At 38.6% G+C, this 21,547-nt stretch overlaps 1 protein-coding gene across 6 annotated transcripts; it reads left to right on the forward strand.

The window, feature by feature from the left end:
* Positions 1 to 14: 14 nt before the first annotated feature.
* tmem200ca (transmembrane protein 200C, genome duplicate a) lies at positions 15 to 18,377 on the forward strand. Of its 6 annotated transcripts, none has more exons than XM_035414128.1 (3): positions 1,996 to 3,000; positions 3,417 to 3,905; positions 14,129 to 18,377. In XM_035414128.1, the coding sequence occupies exon 3, from the start codon at positions 14,162 to 14,164 to the stop codon at positions 15,794 to 15,796; it is 1,635 nt and encodes a 544-aa protein (XP_035270019.1). In that variant the 5' UTR covers positions 1,996 to 3,000; positions 3,417 to 3,905; positions 14,129 to 14,161; the 3' UTR covers positions 15,797 to 18,377. The 6 variants fall into 6 exon arrangements, with proteins under 6 accessions (XP_035270022.1, XP_035270019.1, XP_035270020.1 ...); XM_035414129.1 differs by having other exon boundaries at positions 1,996 to 2,711; XM_035414131.1 differs by lacking the exons at positions 1,996 to 3,000; positions 3,417 to 3,905 and adding an exon at positions 15 to 928.
* The last annotated feature ends 3,170 nt before the right edge of the window (positions 18,378 to 21,547 follow it).

Raw genomic sequence — 21,547 nt, forward strand, 5'->3', positions numbered from 1 at the left:
AATGTTTATATGGCCTTGTCATTTTTCTCCTGTATTAATGACAAATATTCCTAGTCTGAGCATGCCACACCAGTATAACACCCCATCAATGCTATTATGTTTCTGCACTATGCTCACTATGCTCACTCATAGTTTACTTTAGAGTATGGTATAGTGATTAACATAGTAGTTAACTGCTTCTCGGGAGATACAGAAGGCTTCAGTACCAGTAGCATTGGGTATAAGCCCTAATGGGTCTGTTTGCAGCTGGATTTCTTCTGATCCAATCACTGTTTCAGATCACGAGTGTTGACAAAAGACTCTGCTTGATTGGACTGAGGTTTACCACCATTTAACATGAATTTTAATTTATTTAAATCAATACCCTCAGAACCCACACACAGTCTCGTGGTTCTTGCATTTTTCAGAAGACAAGAACGCAATAGGAATACTTGACATTGTCTTTTATGGCTCCCGAGCACATCTATTGCTATAGAATGGTTGTTTTGTTCATTAGGATGGGCAAGGTTAATGTTGTAATTCTATGCCCATGGCATGGTCAGATGGCCTATGTCAGATGGCCACCCTTTCAAAGAAAATGCCCCTAAATTTCATATGACTTTAAATCATTTTATGCCATTTGCTTTTGCTGTATTTTCGTTGTTGATTTAACTGTGCAACCACAGATGCACTGAGAAACAGGCTATCATTTTTTTTTACTATTTTCCAGTTGTTCTTTTCATTATGAAAGAATTCAGCTGCTCTGTTCAGTATGAAAGAATCGCAGAGTGGTGGTGATGGACTAGAAGTAGCTGAGGTTTATGGAATGCTGGAGAGTTAATTTGAGGAAGGACGCCTGTGGGACACATCAGGGAGAGAAGGCTAGCGAGCGAGGGATCTGAACAGAAACCCGAGAGTCCACTGGCAGGAAAGCAGTGTCACCAGAAAGGTCTGTGGCAATAATGTAGACAGATGAATAATGTAGCAGGTGAAATTATAACACTTCCTCCATGTTTCACAGGTTGGAGGGTGGGGGAGGGGGCCTTTCTTTACATCACTTTGGTACAGGTTAATACTTGTCTCATCTATCCATAAGGTTTTGTGTCAGAGCTCTACAGTTTTTTATGTACTTTGTTTTAGCAAAGTTATGTTATGCTGGTGTAGTCTTCTCTTTATGGAAGTCTCTGACACATCTGTGTCTACATCGTGATGAGTGTTCTTGATCTGTTCGACAGTTGAAAGTGGGTTTTTCGTCACAATTTGAACTATTCTTTGTTCGTCCACTTCATCTTCTGTGGTCTATCAGGTCATTTGCTATTGATGAGCTGACCTGTGCATTCTTGGTTTCTAACGATGTATCCAGGGCCGGCCCGTGGCATAAGCGCTCTATGCGGTTGTTTAGGGCCACAACCGCTAGGGGGGCCACACGACCACGAGGGGGGCCACACAATCCAATGTTTATCTAAGGAAAATAACGTTATTTTCGTAATTATGTTATTCATCCCCTATCGCGGAACGAGCGGAGAACCCCCAACAGCACTCCCCCTGGATGTATCAAACTGTTGATTTTGACACTGATCAATTTACTCTGATTTTTCAGTCTCCTGATGGCCTGCTTAACTCAAATTATAAGGAAATAAGGAAATTATACCATACATGTATATCCTATGATACCTTTCCTTGTCTAAACTGAAATAAAAAACTGAAGAATATCAATTCCTTTGCTACTGTCCAATGCAAAGGGAAAACTCTGATTGCAGGGAATTTTTTTCATGTTTTGTGATTTGTGAACTGACTGTCCTATCAACTTATATTATGTTGTTGTTATTATATTGTATTGTTGAATGGACGACTATAGTTAAATGTTAAATGTTTTTACAGCCCTTCTGTGGGAAGTGAGCTCTTGGGATTTGTGAAGACTCATTTAGGCGAAAGCAGGCAGCCATTTGAGTTTTGAGAATGAGCGCTGAGAGGGCGGAAATGAGCGGCATTCCAAGGCTCTCGAGACAGGACTGTGAACTGCAGCAAAGCTCACATCAAAGGCAGTGGTTTGCCGAAATGAGAGCATCCAAGCACACAGGACATTCTTCATCAGCTGGGGCTGGTTCAATAACCAGAATCATCTTAAATTTAAACTGATTCATTTTGAGACCGTTAATCTGTAGAAATGTTTGCTGTGTAGGACCTGGGTCTTAATAGTATTTGGCTTTAGACGCGAGATCCTTTCATTATTGTTGAGAAAGAAGCAGAGAACACATTCTTAGTGTGCTGTAATTGACATGGCTATATTTTTCTCATTTGCACAATAGTGAGAAGTGGGGCTTCAAGAATCTTCCCGCTCTTAGCCTAACTAATAATTTGTAATTAATTTCAAGCCTTTTGCCGATACGGCGGCATTTTAGGAGTGAAAAGACTACCTCACTTGCTTTGCAATCACTGTGTATCTGTTAAAACCTTGTCGTGGTGTGTTATGTTCGATTGGAAAACGCAGTTTTTATCGCGTTTTAATGTGTTCTTAACTGTTTTGTTTCTGTGTGTTATACAAATATGCATTGCGCAATTGAAGAATTTCCAAATATCCGCCTCATCGAACACTTTAGGCTGCTGGAACCGCTTCAACAGTCTGTCTCTTAATGAGTACAATGCGCTGTTTCTGGTAACTGTTTGGCTATAATGCAGTGCATGTTTAAACGAAAAAGGACATTATTTCTATTCTTTACTTCGGAAGACGGGTAAGAAAAATGAAAATCGATTGAAAACACTTCGTGTCGCATATGTTTTCTTCAAGTAGCCTAAGAAATGCATGAGACAAAGCAAATTCGACTCAATTCTGGATTTCTTGTAAAATTATACTAAGAAAAAACGTTCATAAACGTAATGGGAGCCCCACCCCCGGTGGAATAGTCTCAAATCCCGCACACATAAGCGCGTTTATTTCCAGCTTCAGTTTTTGGATCCTGGGGGCAATAATTGCAGTGTGGATTTCGTTTAAGAGGATGTGTGGTCTTGGATCAGATTTGGGTAAGGTACAATGCAACCAATTTAATTACCTGCGATTATTTAGCCGTCAGCAACTGTTAACCAGCGGGGCGCCATGGACAAGTAGAACAATAACTTATTGTTGCCTATATCGTGATGTAATAGTGCGGACCAAATGTGGTAGGCTACTCGTTATTTTTCCCATATAACCTACTGTGCTAAGCACTCAAATGACCAGCAGCAGTCCTAATGTGGTTATATTTCAATATCTGTATCATAGCGCAATTTGAACACAGTTTTTGGATTGTGGGGGTTGGAGGTGACGCGGGATGATACCTTGTGCAGGTTCATATTAGAGTTCATATCAGTGCATCAACATACATAATGTTGAAAATTGTGTGGAGACATCAATAACCGCGCGAAGACTACCCGAACTCGAATAGTGTCTTTCGCCTTAGGTGCTGTTCATCTAGACTTGGGCAGGATTCGTTACTGCGAGGATAGGTAAGAAGCAATTATTCACATCCTGCAGCAGTTTCATTTCAACACAGCTGTGGTGCCATAGCAACAACAGCCAAGGATCATAACATCGGTAACTTCAGCGAAATCCCCATCACTCCTGCCTGGCAGCACACAACTCGCCATCTCAAACTCTATGCGCAGCTTGAAGACAAACTCCGGGGAGCCAGCGCGAACGCGCCAACTAAAAGGAAATGTATTCGTAAGAAACGCAGGTAATACTGGAACACTCAATGGAAACTACAATATGGTGTTTATGCTCTTGACTGGAGAAGTATTTTTTTCAAGTGGACTTTCATGGAGTACCATGCAGTGCAATTTTCGTCACGCGACATACCCGTCGCTGAAGAGAAACTTTAAATATCTTTAAATAAAACGCAGAATGGCTCATGCTTTCTTACATGGTGGACATTTTCATGTATTACTTGGTAAGTTAAACTGGTCAGTTTATTATCTAAATACGTATTTAAAGTAGAGAAATACTACGGAAACGAACCCTTCCGTAGCCTACATCGTTTTCCACGACGGGCAAAACTGCAAATTACCTCAGATGGGCTAAAGTATCACCATACTTTATTTCACATGGATTTCCCCCTGTAGTCTAACAAACGGTAAGTGAATGTGGGAGAATATCATATTATCTTAATATGTTTTGCGAGAGGCTCTGCTATTTTAAAAAACAAAGCCTTTATTACATTTAAAAAACGTAGCTAGGCGGTGGTGTATGAAGAGACTGCACTATCAGATGTACAAACAACTCTTTAATATTAAATTCATTTTTTATATTTAATGTCAATGTATTAGCTACACAAAGGCTATTTTACTGGGCAATTTATTGATTTGTTGCATATGCGTATTTATAGGGCTAGAGATTCAGTACAGTTGACGTGCATCATACCTGCAGAAGCAATGCTGAAATAGTTTGCAGTAGGATTGCACACATATTGGTGAGAAAAATTGACAGAAACCTTTATTAGACTCCGTTTATTATTCCCCTACCTGTGGTCCCATATATTATTAATATGAATATATTATTCGTTCTACTGATTCGTATGTCATTCCTTGGGACAAAAATGACCGATTACGTAGGCTACTGGAAATTCATTGTCCAACCAAATCTTCGTTTTTGAATTTCACAAATGTGTATATTGTTTATACAGTAATAATATCGGTAACTCGGAAACTCTTTAAACTACTTTGATGTATAGAACTATGGCTGGTGAGTCCAGTTTTTGCCACACTGGTAATATAAACGTGCGTTTCAGCATTATAGGTTTTAGTTCTACTTCATAGACTTGTGGAAATATCTGCACTTCGCTGTAATTATCGTGCAATTATAAAGCGTAATCAACTATGGCATGAAGTTTCAACTGGTCCGGGCCCTGCTTCTGTGCCCGGAGGCTGTGAACTGCTGCGATCCTGCATTAACCATATGCACGTGCTTTATTTTTTCTCTGCATGCTAGTCTACAGAAAAGAAAATTTGATGAGGATATATGCCAGGCATTCGTTGTAGTTGAGAATGGTCAGAAAGGATGTGTGGACTTGCCAATCACGGGGAAAGAACCAAGCGCAAAACTGGCCGCCTGTTAATGAGTGATTTTAAAGCAGAATGTTCTGTTTTAAGGTACTGCATTTTGGCAAGAAGCCTGTTGTTGAATTTTTAATAACATGAACAGCTCATTTACATTTATTTAGCTTATGTTCGTCAGTTATTTAATCATGATGTTGGATTTTTGCAGTGCTACGTATACGATACAGTTCCGGTTCTCAGATGCTGTACCCATCATAGAATGTCTTCAAATTATGGACCGTGTGGTGTCACATGGCACATTGGACTATGTTTCAGCCTCTGCTTGCAGCTACTGCAGAAATGTCACCCCCACTGAATTAAGATAGAACACTAGTAGACAGGGCCTGACACTCCTTGAATAGCCTAGAGATTTGTGGCACTGCACTCATTATGTTGTACTGACTTCTTCATGTAACCATGACGTTTAAACGCCAAAGGGCATGTGATGACCCCAACATATTTTTTTACATGATCATCCATGATGGTTTACATTTAGGCCTAACACATTTGTCTGTTATTACAATAAGTATAATCCTTAACTGGTTGTGTACTGGGATGTTTTTATTATAGCATATCAATTAAAATAATTTAATCACAGGACAGATGTTTTAACTCCGGTGTCATTCATGTGGCCGTTGTGGCACTTCTCTCTCTCTCTCTGGAAACACCCCCTCACCCCCCACCCCCAGACATACAGAATTGTGTTTTGATGACAGGTTTTAAGAAGATTATTGTTTGATTTTTGTTTTTGGCTGGAAGGTCCAGGGATGTGCCTGGAGAATATCAATTTGTGCCTTTCATCGCTCACCTTTGGAGTACACAATGGCTTACAGCCCAGTGAAGTAAGGAGGAAAATTAAGATTTCACAGATAATTACATGGAATGCTTACATATTCTGCTGTCCATCATCCCCTCAAAATAAAAGGATTTACTTATCCAATCTGAGGAAGTATTAAGCCATTTACTTGACAATGACACTCATATAGACTTCCTTTGAAAAACAGTTCAAATATTTTCAGCATTAAATTCAGTTGTGGAAGGAACATTTGTGTATAGCAGTAATCTTATGCAGAACAAGAACAACAACAATCTTGGGGGACTATCTTGAAACTATGAAAATTGAAACTTCAATTTTTTGCATTTAAAAAGTGTTTGGCAGAGCATTTTTTTCTTGAAGGGCTATTGAATTACTTGTCATGCAGTTCAGCACCCTGGACAGAGACAAATGGATAATGCCAACAGGATATATTTTGGTTAAAAGAATCTGCTTTCGAATCTGGAAAAAAAAATAACGGTACAGTAAGTCATTCTTCATGTATATTTTATGAATTCTATAAAATTGTGAAAATGCAAATACATCAAATTATATATGCTAATAACTTCAAATTGGAATTTTAGTCTGAAAATTATACCTTACTGTATTGTTGAGGCTGCAGCAGACAGTCAGCATTTACATTGTATCCCAGCAGCACATGAGTGTGGGTGTGACTGGCAGTTTTTTTTTTTAAATCAGAGTTGAACCAGTGACTATCCATCCAAATTGTTTGGTCCTGTACTGTTTGTCTCTTAAAAGTTGGCAAGGATGTGATCACATACAGTATGCATTTTTCTGTTGTTAACAGCTTTAAGTTGCATCTGAAATTTTATATTGTTGTCAGTTTTATACCTAAAGGTTCTGCTTGGTTTGGTGGTGTTACTGACTTTAATGATAGATCTTTGTCTGCCCAGAGATAGCCATTTCCTCGTGCGGTCATAAAAGTAGAAGTGTTGCGTTGGTTTTGTTATTATGATGACAGCATGTGTACAAGAATATGTGTATAGACTAGCATATAGACTAGAACGTAGAAGCCAGACTTCTCATTATAAAAGATGGATATGAGCATTGTTATGTCCCATAACTCACCTGTATTTAATAACCAGGCATACGCTACCAGACGTAACACTAAGCCACCTCAATATTAACCACAACCCGAAAGAAGACCCAGTTAAGCATAAATTGATATGTAAAATGAAGAAAGCGTTTATTTTACATCAAGTAGGGAGTTATAGCTATTTCTCCCAATTTTTCCTAATAAGCAGGTATATACAGGTATATCACAGTTTGCAGGATATCACCGAGCAGGTAGATGTAACACAGCAAGATGGTCCTGTGGCCTAAAGGTCTGTCCTCCAGTTCCTTACAGATGTTTTGAGTTATAAACTGGGGTATCGTTGACTATCACTACAATATGCACTTTCTATAACTAAGAAGTAACATGAAGGCTACTATTAGCAATTTAACACGTTATAGAATATGTCTTTAACAAGTTGTAGAGAACAGACAACGTGGACTGTAGGCAGTAGGCTAACCAAGACTAAGAACAAGACTAACTTAGAAAGATGCACATCATAAATATAATATAGTCCTGCATCTTTCCAATATCGCTGCTGGTTGCCAAGCGATGGCATGCCTTGCCTCAGGCGCATCTTTGGATCTGTATTTATTTCAAAAACCTAGTACCAAATGCAGTTTTACTGTACAGTATTTCAGCAAACAGTTCCTTATTTTATTTACAACAGGCTTTCTCGCATAAGACTTACAATATAACCAAAGGTCAGATACTGTTCTGTTCAGAAATTGAATGGGCTAATTATGCTTAGAATGTCAGGTATCTTAATTTAAAAAAGTCAACTTTCAGTATTTTGCAGTAAAGATGGTGGTGAAGATTATATTTCAGTTTACTGCCATCAAAGAAATGCTGCTACTCCTCATACAGTTACCTGTTTTTGACTTGGATGTTTAAACAACAGGGCAATTCATTAGTTTTTTTTAATGGATTTACTGACACAGATTAGGAACTCTATAAGTCTTACGAAAAACTGAAAGATAGTATGCTGACATTTTTCAATCCACAGTCTCATGCTTTTCTTAAAAAAGTTTATTTATTTTTTTTTTTTAAACACTTGAGCGTGGATCTTTTCCAAATATATTACAGACAGCACATGTCAATAAAAACTGAAAACAGATTTGACATTTCTAGGCTTTTGTTTGTAATGCCTTAGACAGACCTGCGTTGCCTTCTTTGGCACTTTGGTGACTTTGTTATGCTACTAGTTGGGCTGTTCTTTGCATATTTACTATTAATATATTAAGCACTTGCATTGTCTTACAGTCCTGCATAAGAGTGCATTCCGACTAAAATCTATCTTAAAAAATTAGCACTAAGTCTACAAAATAAATGTAATTAATCATGCATGGTTCATCAATAAAAATAAACGCTAGAATGCAGGCATGTCAAAGGAAATCTCACAGGTGAATTCCTAATGTTACATTTATCTGTATTAATCTCAAAAGCGCTTCCAGAGCAAAGTCCTTTATGCCAATCACAGTATCCATGCATATGCTCAAAACAAACACAGATGGAAGCAGCCTTGTAAACATCCGTGGAGTCTTCAAAAGACTCATATCACAGGTGTTATTGTTTCATTTCAACATAAATATGGTCAGAGTCACACAAATATTCTGTGACAGAAATAGAATTTTAGTGACTAATCCACTGAGGGCCGGAAGTGGAAATCATTTTTACAGACGCCTTTATCTTTACGGGTTTCCTGGCCTAAACGAGGTAAACAGAGGACTCTGATGAACGAGGGCCGCAGTGCAGAGAGGAGGAGCCACCTGTATCATAAAGAACAAATTCCTACAAGCAATGTTTATGATAATGAGAGCCATTAATCAAAGGTTAGTGCAGCCTCAGCGTGACACTGCGGCAGAAGACACTTTTCTTAACGCTCTTATTGGGAGCGGAAACCGCATAAGAATGTCCTTTTCTAGCTGTACTTTTAACTGGCCATTAAAACACAACAAGCTCAGCAGTAATACTGCAATGTGACTTTCACTGGAGATGTATTTATTAGAGACAGGTCTTCTGAAATCATTGTTTTTTGCATCCATATCACTTAACTTGCTGTTCCTCAAGCAGTACAAAATGGTGGAACTCTTCCCTACAGGCGCCGGTGAAAATGCAGCAACTTAAATGCGCAATTGTAATACGTAGGGCTGTATGGTCCAGGGTCAATGTCACATGGTACATGGGTGCAGTCAATGTGGCGGCTTGGGGGCGTACTGGGCGTGGCGAGTCAATGCTGGTGTTTTTTGGGACCAGAGGCAAGGAGGGCACAGGACAAAGCGCCCGGTGCACCTGGAAAGAGGGCTGGGTTATACTGAATATATCATTAGTGAGTGTGGGGCAGGCTGGATTTATGAACCTTTTGGCGCATACATCACACCGGTGTTACAGTGCTAGAGTGGTCCCTGAAGTGTACGGTCACACTGGTGTGATTAGAACACATGATTAGGACATCTATTTATGAATGATGCAACAATAAGCATTTGAGTTGAAGTTTGTTCTTTCTAGAACTGAACACACTTATTTTTCACAAAACACTGCACCACACAAAGTCTTTAAAATGCCAGGTCATGTCCTCAATTTAAGCATTTATTTGTTCATGTAAACGTTCACAGTTGCTCAGAAGTAGCAACAGTTCAGAGTCTAAAAAAATATACTAGGCTACAGTTAGCTAAAGTTAGACTGCTAACCAAGCTGTCAAAATGAGCAACCTACTGACAGAAAGCTGAATATAAAATCTCTAGCAGTGATTACAATTTTCAGTTTATCATATGTGTATTTTAGTGTATCCTTTTATTTAACAGTATTTTTGTAACCTTTGGTTTCACAATGTAGAAATTACAGCACTTTATACATAACCCCCCAATTTCAGGGCACCATATTAACATATTAATGTTATGTAAATGAAAGTAGTCACATTTAGTACTTTGTCGCGTATCCTTTGCAGCAATGACTGCTTGAGGTCTGTGACCCATAGACATCACCAGGTGCTGATTATCTTCTCTGATGCTTTGCCAGGCCTGTACTGCACTATTTTCAGCTCCTGCTTGCTTTAGGGATAGTTGCCTCTTCAGCATATAAAATGCATGTTCAATTGGATCCAGATCGGGTGAATGACTTTGTCAGTCAAAGATTTTCCATTTCTGGCTTTGGAAAACTCCTTTGTTGCTTTAGCAGTATGTTTGGGATCATTGTAAACATTGTAGGATGAAGCGTCGTCAAATGAGTTTGGTGGCATTTCGTTGAAAGTGAGCAGAAAAGACATTACTGTACACTTCAGAAATCATTCTGCTGCTGCTTTCAGAAGTTAAATCATCACTGAAGAGAAGTGAGGCAGTACCTATGGCAGCCATACATGCCCAAATCATAACACCCCCACAACCATGTTTCACAGATGAGGGTTGGGGGCGGGGGGTGCTGTGTTGCTTCTTGGGCAGTTCCTTTTGGCCTCCACACTTTGATCTTGCCATCTCTCTGATACAAGTGACTTTATTTCTTATCTGCCCACAAGACCTTTTTACAGAACCCTGCAGGGTTCTTTTAGGCACCTCTTAGCTTCTGTAACCTGTCAGTCCTGTTTTGCGGCTAACTAGTGGTTTGCATCTTGCGGTGTAGCCTTTGTAGTTCTGTTTGTGAAGTCTTCTGCAAACGGTTTTTTCTTCATTACAGTCAGAATTCTTTGGTCATCAACTGTAGAGGTTTTCCTTGGGCTACCAGGCCCTTTGCGTTTACTGAGCTCACCAGTCCTGTCTTTCTTCTTACTGGTCCAAACAGTAGTTGTGGTAAGTCTAAGGTTTGGTCTATGTCTCTGACAGTTTTTTATTTTATTTCTCAGCCTCATAATGGCTTCTTTGATTTCCATTGGTGCAACTCTGGTCCACATGTTGACAAACACCAAGAACAATCCATAATCAAAAACACCTGTGAATCAATTTGTCCCAGGCATTATTGAGCCCTGAAATGGGGGGTCTATTTATAAAAAAAGTGCTGTAATTTCTACATGGTGAAACCAAAATGTATAAAATGCTAAGAATATGTACTCTAAGAACATGTCAATCATTTCATTACAATTACAAAATTGTGAAGTACAGACCCAAATCAAGAAAAAATGTGTCTTTGTCCTAAACATTATGAAGCTCACTGTATATTACATCATATTACAAGCACTAATGTACATGAACTATGCTAAGCAAGTATATAGGTATTGAGCTTGTAGATAGAATACAGGAAACATCCAGTACACATCCTTAAGTTTTAGCCTTGGTATTCTCTACTAGGTATGACCTGTGAGGTGCCCAAATAGACCATATCTGCAAACACATTTGTGACTGAATCTGTAAAACGTTTTTGGTCAGAAACCTGGAATTTGTATCCAATGTTACACAGTTTTTTGTGTTTACAGAAGCTCATGTCAGCTCTGTCAGTGTTGTGTTTTCATACAGACAGGTTCATATGTTTCTAGTGTTTTCCGTTTGTTTAGTGTTTTCCAGTATGTCATCTCAATGGAGTCAAGCCAAGTTCAACACATCAGCTCAGAATAAATGTGAGGTCATGGATGGAATGTGGTGGTTTCAGTATCATGTATGCAAATGCTTGTTTATTCTTTAATGATGTTGTAGACACATATAAAGTGATAGCCAGAGAATATGCTTTGTTCCAAGATAATTACAGTTAATTTTTTTAAAGGATTTGGGTTTATACAGAAAAATCATTTAATGTCAGTGGCTTTGTTTTTTCTTTCCCCATTACTGATATGTTTCATGTCCTGTGACAAATGAAGACTGGGCTAGAATGCATAGCACACAGCTAAGTGTAGCGGCCGTGTGAAGAAAAAAAATAATTAAAAAAAACATTTGTGGAAAGCCCACTGAAAGTCACATTTTTGTGCACATCTGTCAGCAGTTCTCTAGGACACCGATAATTTGCTGCGGAGTCAATCTGCTAGAGGTTCATTATATTTTGTTGCACTCTAGCAGATTGACTGAAAACTATATTTATAGTTTTTATTCAGTCTGCTAGAGGTTCATTATACGTGTTGCACTCTCTAATTCAAAGCATGTTAATTACACAATCAAAAATTGCTGACAAGACAATTGATTCCTTTAAACCTTGATGTGCATGTTATGAAGAAAAAAATGGCATGTGAGGAAGTAGACTTTCTGAAGGTTTCCCATGTTCTTTACATATACAGTTGTAAAGTTAAGTAAAAAAGTATGGCTAGACAATAGAACATTTTAATTGGCCAAGATGTACATTTTACTAAGGATGACATTAATAGAATTTTCATCAACACAGATCTAGTATTGATGGCCATAACTGCACGGTTAATGGGCAACATGACGAACACAGTGGGTTACACCAGGAATGGTCAATGTTAGTAAAACATATTTTTTTTATTACAGAATTAGTCTTCAAGATTTCCTTCTCCCGGTTAAACCGGTTAAAGCTGGGAATCACGTTGTGTGACAATCAATTAAACTGGCCCAAAAGCTCAGGGAGTAAAAGGTCTTTTGTGAATGCGGTGTGAGGTCGTGATGTGATGACGGTTTCCCTAGCCATAATCATACATCATGGGAGTAAACATGCCATCACAAATTAAGAAGAACGACACCAATACTTCAGCAGCATGGAGGCCATTACCCCCATTACTGTCCCATTGCTTAGGAGGATTTACTGAAGCTTGCAGTGCCTATCATATTTGCTTTATCTCTGCTTTCTCACATCATACATTTTTTTCCAGCACTGTAGAGCTGAAGGTCAATGGTGGGGAGGATTTATGGATTTCATATGTTACACATCATGAAAAATGCATCACACAACAATTTGATTTTGATCGCAGTCTGTATCTGGAATATAGATTAAAGAGAGACATTATGGATGAGTGAGGAAATGCTTTTTTGGGTGATGCAGCATGTTCTTAGTCTCTTTATTTACATAACGCTGTAGCACTTGGTAGAAGATTAATCAGTCCTAATAATATCCACTTCTGAGATTGAGGGCCTACACAAAGGTACTGCATTGTATATTTGATTAACCGCAATAGGATACAGAGTGGCCAGTTCTTCTGAAATCCTGCAGCATCCAGATCTTTCAGCAACTGTTGCCAAGGTAGAGTGCTTAAATTGCTCCATAGGGTCCATGGGTGATTTGTGTTGTTTCTTTTCATTAGACCAAACACCCAGGGTTTTTTGTTACTTCTGCCTACTCTCGGCATTCTAGAGAAAGAGCACTCACCCAGTACTAATTCGGTCATTCAGTGGAAAAACGTAATTTAAATACACAGAGGGTGCATGAAATTTAGTAAAGTGATCCGTCACCTTTTGAGGTGATGCAATACTGGTTGTATACTGTATGTTTTTGGGAATGTCTGCTGTGCACTTCAGTGAGGTAGGATAAATATAACTGATGGGCTTTCACCATACATTCACTCTGAGAGATGGCTGCCATCAGAATTCACTCAGTTATTGCTATGTTAAATAGAATTACTGGGTATGGTTTAATACATTATTCATAAGTCTCTGTAGATACAGTTGACTTTCATAATTAGTATCCCTTAGTGAATTTACCTGCAAGCTCTGAGTCAAATATGATTCAGGCATTTGTAAATGTGATTATTCAATATTTATTCCACCATATGGATATCCACTTTGCAATTGTGTCATTGGTGAGGGAGTGCCCCATTTCTAATGTCAGTGCATCCTAACTAATCAGCCATGCAGGCAAACACACATTTCTGATGGGGTACATGCCCTGTGTCCTTTCCCTGTGACAGATTACACTGGACTGGTAATGTCTCCCACCCCAATTCATCTGTACGTTCCCTTCAAAATACACATACCATTTAGACCTTTTCTTAGGAATTTGTGTAACAATCAAATAGAAATGTAAAGGACCCATTATTTCAAAATGTCGGTCATAAAATTGTTAGAAGAGAAAGTAGAGGATCTAGAATAAATATGTAGATGATACCAAAGGTTAAAATGTTTGTTGTAAAAGCAGTGTTTTCAATATCACACACAAATGTTTATGTTCATCCTTCACTGATGCGCTTTTCCTGTCTGACTTGAAGTTCACTTTTCAATTAAATGTACATGGAAGGCACTTCAATGTGCCATATTCTGAATGAACAAGAGTAGTTTTGGTTGAGTAATATGATGACTCATTGACCCTCCTTCTCTCTCCCTTTCCAGGATGAGTGACTGCCCTGCTGTCCAATCCTGATCATGATAGCCACTGGTGGCCTGCTGCGGATTTCTGCTAGGCGACAAGACTCGCTCAGGGCAAAGAATCGAGCGGAGAACAAGCGAAAGAGGAAAGCGAAGAAGAAGAGGAAGAATGATGTGGTTGTGGTCAAAGGCAAACTCAAGCTGTGCTCCATTTCAGGGCTAGTCGCGGCAGTAGGGATCCTTGTGCTCCTGGTGGGAATAGCCATGGCCGTGCTGGGATACTGGCCAAAGGACAGCCCCATTTACCCAGCTCGTCAGGTGGCCAAGCCTAAAGCTGCAAGGACCTATGGCAAAATACTGCCTGTATTTGCTAACTGGACAAGCAATAACCAGAATGTGCAACCTATGGATGAAAGCGTAATTAACTTTAATCATACCAATGGCACCTTGACTACTGATGCTCCCCCAACCCTTGGTTTCTTTGCAGAGTTCCTTGACCAGCACATGTATTCAGATAAGCTGAAGGTGTTTGGCCCTCTGATTATGGGTATTGGAATTTTTCTTTTCATTTGTGCCAATGCAGTGTTGCACGAAAACAGAGATAAAAAGACCAAAATCATCAACCTTAGGGACATCTATTCGACGGTTATCGACATCCACAGCTTGCGGACTAAGGACAGTAGCCCACTAAATGGCTTTGTGAACTACGTGCAGTCGAGGGGCTTAGAGGGCAAGCTGAGTCCCGCCTACAGTGCTGCTGTGCTTGCCAAGAGCTCCTGGCCCTCCACGCTTCCGGGAAAATTGCAAGAGCAGGGGGCCGACGACCAAACGAAGCAGCAGTCCTTTTTGAAGCGACACAGCTTATCACCAGAAAGGCAGACTTTCACTGACACAGTCTACAGCATATACAGGGAGCAGAACAGGATGACCGAGCAGGTATCAGAACCCAAACAGTGGGAGACCAGGTCCTTAGTCACCTCTTCCGTTAACGCTTTCACTCTTCCGGTAATAAAGCTTAATAACTGTGCAGTGGAGGAAAGAAGGCGATCTGGGAGAACGGACGCGGAGAGCCTACTCGACTGTAAAGCCAAGGCTGTCGTCTGCAAGGCCCAGGAAGCTCGGCCGAGCTCCAGCGATCCGGAAACCAAAGCGGAGGCCGCAGGAGCTGCAGGGCTGTCGCACCAGGATTCGCTGGATGTTTACAAGAGCATGGGCAGCCTGCCGGGGTTGCCCCGTGCGTCACCGCAGGGGTCGCAGGTCCAGCTGCTGCCTGCCTCACCCGGTCGGAGGCTGACGGGGTCGCACTTGTCCCTCAGCGCCCTCTCCGACTACTCGAGGTCCATTGACCTGGGCGTCTGTCCGTCGACAGCCAACGAGAGGCAGCAGGAGAGGCCCCGTCGCCTCAGCTGCCCTCGCCTGGACTGCTCGAACAACAAGGGCTACATAAAACTGGGGGACCTGGGAGGGGAGTCTTTTGACTCCTCCGAGCTGTTGGCCTCCAGTCGAAAGGTCTCAGCGGAAGCGCTGGCCGAGAGACAGAGTAAGGTAACCACTCCTCACCGGGAGGATGGAAACTCTGACGAAATACAGCAAGTGATAAAAAGGCAATACTCCAACAAGGAAAAGCTTCTGATGATATCCAGATCAGACACAACTTTGGACGATGAGGAAGTAGAAAGCACTGACATTTGAAGGAACTTTAAAAAGTGTTCATTTGCACAAGGGTGACATGCTACAGATTTGTAAAAGACACTTTATAAATCATTCAAAAAACAGATCACTTAAAATTATATAGACACATAGTGTTTAAATCTCTGATGAAACTCATCTCTGATGAAGCTCCTTTTTGCCATGATCATGCAATCAAAGGTTGAAAGACATAAACATACTATTTAAAAAATTAATGTATTTTGTCTCAATTCAAGTTTGTAAAGCATTTATATATTGATTTGCAACATCTAATGTAGGATGACCATCACTAGTTATTCATGGTATTCAAGCAGTTATAGACGTCATAACCCAAAGAATCTCAGAATGTTGCAGTTAATGTTTACTGAAGGAGTCAAAGCAAAAACATGGAGACAAAACACAAAAATGATGGTGCACTGTTAAATTGTGATAGTGTTTCTCACTAGATTAAATAGTGTGTATTTACAGTAAATGTGGCTGTTAAACCTAGTTTAATACCAGTAGTTTAATAATTAAGTCAATCCAAATAGGAGCTACAGTCTAAACCTGTTATTTCTTATGCGTTTTGAAGTAGTTTTCTATGGCTGGATGGATTTGTTTTGTTAGTTTGAAATCAAACTTAGCAATACTACAAAGTGTCACTTTCTAACTGCTAATGAAAACAAAAGAGAGTTTGTATTTTTCCTCTCACTGCAAGTATAGCATTTATTTCAATCCTTGAATTACACAGGTATGTTGCTGCTTAATTTGAATGCTTGGCTTGCTTGTCTAGAAAATTATATATTTACAGTATAACCTGCAAGATTGGCATGAGTTAAATTAAACATTTGACATACAAGCACGAATCACTCCTGAGCTTAATGGAATGGCTCAGGGTCTTGGTTTATTCTACCCCTTAGTTTTAATGAATAAATCTATAGTACTATACTGAAATACATTTATAAATGCCATGGTGGTGTTCTGTGCCAATTCAGTTCAAATATATTGACATACTTTGGACCTTGAAGTGCCTACGATGTGACAAATGAACTCAATAGTTGATGATACCCAGTAATACTCATTCGTTACTAAGCACAAGCACCTTTGATATGGGTCACACTTTTTTATGTTCTTCAATATAACATAAAATTTGTTATAGCCAGAAGTTAGCTGTGATGCATAAGCAGTGGAATATTGGCATGCTCTATTTATTTTACTTTTTAACTTTTGTGAACATTTTCAGAAATAAGTCAATCAATGAGTGTAAAAATTATTTTGCACCCCAAAGACGTTGTAAGCTGCAAATGAATGAGCAACTCTGTAAGTTTTGTGTTCATGAAATTTACTGTTTCTGAACACATTGTTCAAAGGGAAAACCAATGGAATGTGTGCAGTCAGTTGCACCAAGAACATGAGATAAACGAGAAACATGCACTGTAAAACATGAATCCTTTCAATATGTTTTTCCTGGAGGGGAATTAAATTGACTGCAAACATTTTTGTTATTTTTTTTTGTACATTGAAGAGTGTGTTGATTGTGGCCCGAGAAATGGAACATATTGAAGTCATGTTCGCATCTTGACCGCTGCTGGCAAGGAATGAGACCTCTGGGTCTCGAGCTCAAGACCTTCGTTTCCTTAAGTAAAGTTTTTGTGTGTAGTAACTGAATGGTAAATTTGCCTGTATCACTAAAAGAATCGTCTCCTACTGAGCTGGGAAGTGAGTAGTTCTTGTGTGTGGAAAAAATCCTTACCCATCACTTCCTGGACATTTATCTGCTTGTGGTTAGAGAACATTTCTTTTCCTTACATTGGCTATAAATGTCACCATAACCCTAGTAAATTAACGGAAGGTTTCTTAATGATATATTTATTGAGACTGTGTTAGGTGTATATAATCTGCCCAGCAGATACTCCATGCAGGTGGGTAGAATCAAATTGTTTAGAAAATGTAGTAACTCATAACTGAGTAGCGTCCTTCAGCCTGCTAGCACTGATGACATCAGAACACAGTGAAAAGAGGTAATAATAATATGGCCTTTACTTTGAGTCACCTTCTTTTGTGCATTAAATTGTAGTGCATTTAAGGTTTTACCATAATGTGAGATTAAAATGACTAGATTACACATGTAAGCATTTTATGTTTCCCCATGTGAAATGTCAATTTATTGCCTGAATTCACAACACAAAATCAAGATGGAATCTTCTAACCTCGTGTCAGGTATTTTGGTCTTACTGTAAGCCACTTGCTAAAATGAATTTATTTGTTGTGCACATATATTGAAAGGGGTATTCATAGAGTTGCTTTTTTAACCATGTCACAGGCACTTTATCATTGTAATTGTTCAATGAAACTCATTGTTATACACTACAGTATTGTTAATTGTGAAAAACTGATCTTTTTAGTCACTTTAACACTAAAACTGATTCATGATATGGCTGAACTGGCAAAACTATATAAAATCCTGTAAGGCGAATCCGGTTTGGTAAGGCTGTCCCAGCCTTCAAAGTATGTTTTTATGAATATGATTTACGGAATATTTCCTTCTATGTATGGTCCCTTTTTTCGCTTTCTTAGAAAATAAATACAACAGTGGTTCATTAAAGACATGCTTCATTAGAATTTCATTAAATGTGAAATTTGTATCCATCTTCTCCAGTTCTAATGGTGCTACTTCCAAAATCAACAATTATATGGTCAATAATATACAAGGGCATATGTTTCAAAGTTATTGTTACTTGTCCAGATCTATTTACATTATAGTGAGATCTTGGACCTGACAAAATCAGCCTGGAAAACAACTGCAAAGCACCAACACAGTGTTAATTCTTTGCTACTGTACCTTGAGCACTTTTGGCAAGTAAAGAAAAAACACCATATGAAACAGATATGCTGTTTCATCAAATTCTGATGTCGTCTCAACCAATAAGAGATGCTGACTAAAGGGTATATTTATACCATGAATTTCCAGATTTTTGAAAACGTCTTCTCTGAGGTAATTAATTTTGTTTTCTATGAATAGCTCACAGACCAACTTAGTTATAAAAAAAAGTCAGGGCTCCACTTTTTAATTCGTATAAAAATACTGTCATGCAGTTAACTAAATTTGAGTTTATTTGTTGAGGAGCTGTGTAATTGCCAGATAAAAGAGTAGCGCGTCCCTGATTCATGCTGCCTCATTTCAACAGTCTTCCGTCTTCAACAGTGGCCCAGCGGTAGAGTGCATTGTGGTTTTTCATTTCAAATACCAAAGGTCTAAAGGATCATATTTCATTTTGAATTAGAAATGAATGAAATGAATGCCCTTGTCAAGCTGTGAGTAAGCAACCTGAGAAATTAGAGATGCAATCACCGAAGTGACCTCTGCAGAACGCAGGACATTTAAAACAAGCATTGACCCTTCATTTCTCAACACTCCCTGAGGAAGCTATATGGAGCGATTGCCCACGTTTATTTGCTAACTAACTATTCAAATTTCACTTTCTACAGGCAGCATCTACATAAACACATGTTACAAGGACAATCATATCCAGAACAATCCTTTTCCCCAGGGGCTTAAAGAGAATAGTTGGTCATTTAACGTTATAAAGTGGTCGTTATTTGAAAGGAAATGGTTTAAATTTGTGGTGCAACTACCTGTTGATCATTTTTGTAGATTGTTATTAACTTCTGGGAGAAATCAAATAATTCCAGAGACTCAACGGTAGATATTTGTATGCCTCAGCGGGTTAAATGCAAAATGAATGAAGGTCAAGTCTGTGGGAATGAAACATGCTTACCCAGCACTTCACAATCCTTTTGCACCACTTGGTGTGGAGTCCTGGTGTGATGTCTGTCAGGAGAGTGAGGTTTCCATCTGTTCACAGAATGGAGGACAGGTCATTTCTTTATTTAGAACATTATATAAAGCCACTGCCAAAAATATTATTCATATTTTCTCCCTAGTTTACAATACTGCAGTTATATGAAATGTTTGTGATATTTGTAAAACTGAGCCCTATTAAATTCATATTGCTACTGCACCAATTTTACCATATAATTTACTTAATGCCGTTTGCTATATTATAAAATATTGCAACATATTGAAATATCGAAATTACAGCATCATGTCCAACCTGATTTGCATTTTTTTATTTTATTTTTTTGTGATTTTTAGGATTATGAATCCCAACACTTTCCCTCACTTGTTTGACAGGAATAATTTCCAGTATTACACCAAGAACAAAAATGCATTCCTCACTCTGTCATTGGGAAATCGGTCAGTCACATATATCCAGAATCCAATGAAACATAGTTCAGTCACTTACAAAGCTGTTGTAAGCAATCCTGGCTATTAATGTTTCCTTGGATATCATGGATGTGGAGGTTGTCATTTTTCTTTTAATAGCCAGTGTTCTTTTGAAGCACTCCTTTTGAAATTTCTCTCTTTGATTGTCATCTTCTTTGATTATCATTTATGCATATTTATTTCAAGATTGCTTTTCATAAAAATACTGCATTGTGAAAGGTTTTTTCACTTTTTCATTGAAGCTGTTTTCCCTTTGAACAATCACCTTTTTATTAGCTCCTTAACGTGTCTTTAGAATTAAACATTCAAGATGCAGTATCTGCTGAAAAGAGGCGATGACAAATTGTATAGTTAAACAGGTGGAATTAAATTAAATGCACAGATTTAACATTTGGTGTTTTTGTTTAATTATTTATTTGACATTACATTTGTCAAACCCTTATGCCATTTACATGCATGCTTCTTTCTACCAGCCCATCAAGGTAATGTAGCACTAATTCTGCCTAGAGCTCAGCATGATTGGACTGCTAAACATTTGTCAACCCTATGACTCCAGACAAACTCAGTGTATGCCAGTTTTCACTATATCTTATTTTAAATCTGTGCCGTAGACTTGAATGACCTGAAAGAGTACTGTATCTCTCTAAAGCTCTGTAGTGAGCAGTAGACTCTCCCTTTTCAGTTGGTGAGGATGTGTTGTAATATGTACTTGAGGATGTAGTTCATTGTGAAGATTCAGAAAACCTACTGGTATTTCACTGTTGAAATACAGTGTGGGCAATGCTGAACTGTGGTAAAGTGGTTTAATTGCTGTGTTTTACAATCTGTTGCCTCCTCTCTCCTTCTCTCAAATTCACCTCAAGAGTGCCGTTTTTCTCACTAAAGTGAATTTATTGAGAATATGATCTGATATTACAGTTCCCCATCCATTACAGTACGAGTTGTTAGACTTTTCTCTGGATGATTGGTTTTAAGGGTAAGCTAAGTGTTCCTGACACAATTAAGCACCAGTATAGAATTTAGACGACATTTCCAACCAATCTGGAGACATAATGAATCTTTGCATATGCTTGGCACTGCATACCATTGGAGTGGTAAAACATACTTTAAACCACTATTGGCTAGAGATTTTTCTATGTTTTAACATTTAAAGTTTTACTGGTGCTATGTAGGCCTATAATTTTAAAAAGCCAATCGGATTAGTACTTTCTGTTACTTTATTATTATACAAGTTATTTTTCTTTTAGTGGTTAAACTGGAGAGAAAAGGGAACGCGGTTATTATTTTTATACACCAATGATTTCAATACTGTGTTCCTCTGTTCCTTCCTCTGAAATGTGAGCATTTATCAAGCAATATCTTTGGGAATCAGAATACAATTACTGGATATTTCATTTTTCATATATATAGATTTAAATCAGAAATTTGGTCACAGAGATTCATAGGAAAACATTTAAAAGTTAAAAGATTCTGTTGCATCATTGCCA

Source organism: Anguilla anguilla, chromosome 4 (assembly GCF_013347855.1).
Source record: "Anguilla anguilla isolate fAngAng1 chromosome 4, fAngAng1.pri, whole genome shotgun sequence".
Lineage (NCBI taxonomy): Eukaryota > Metazoa > Chordata > Actinopteri > Anguilliformes > Anguillidae > Anguilla > Anguilla anguilla.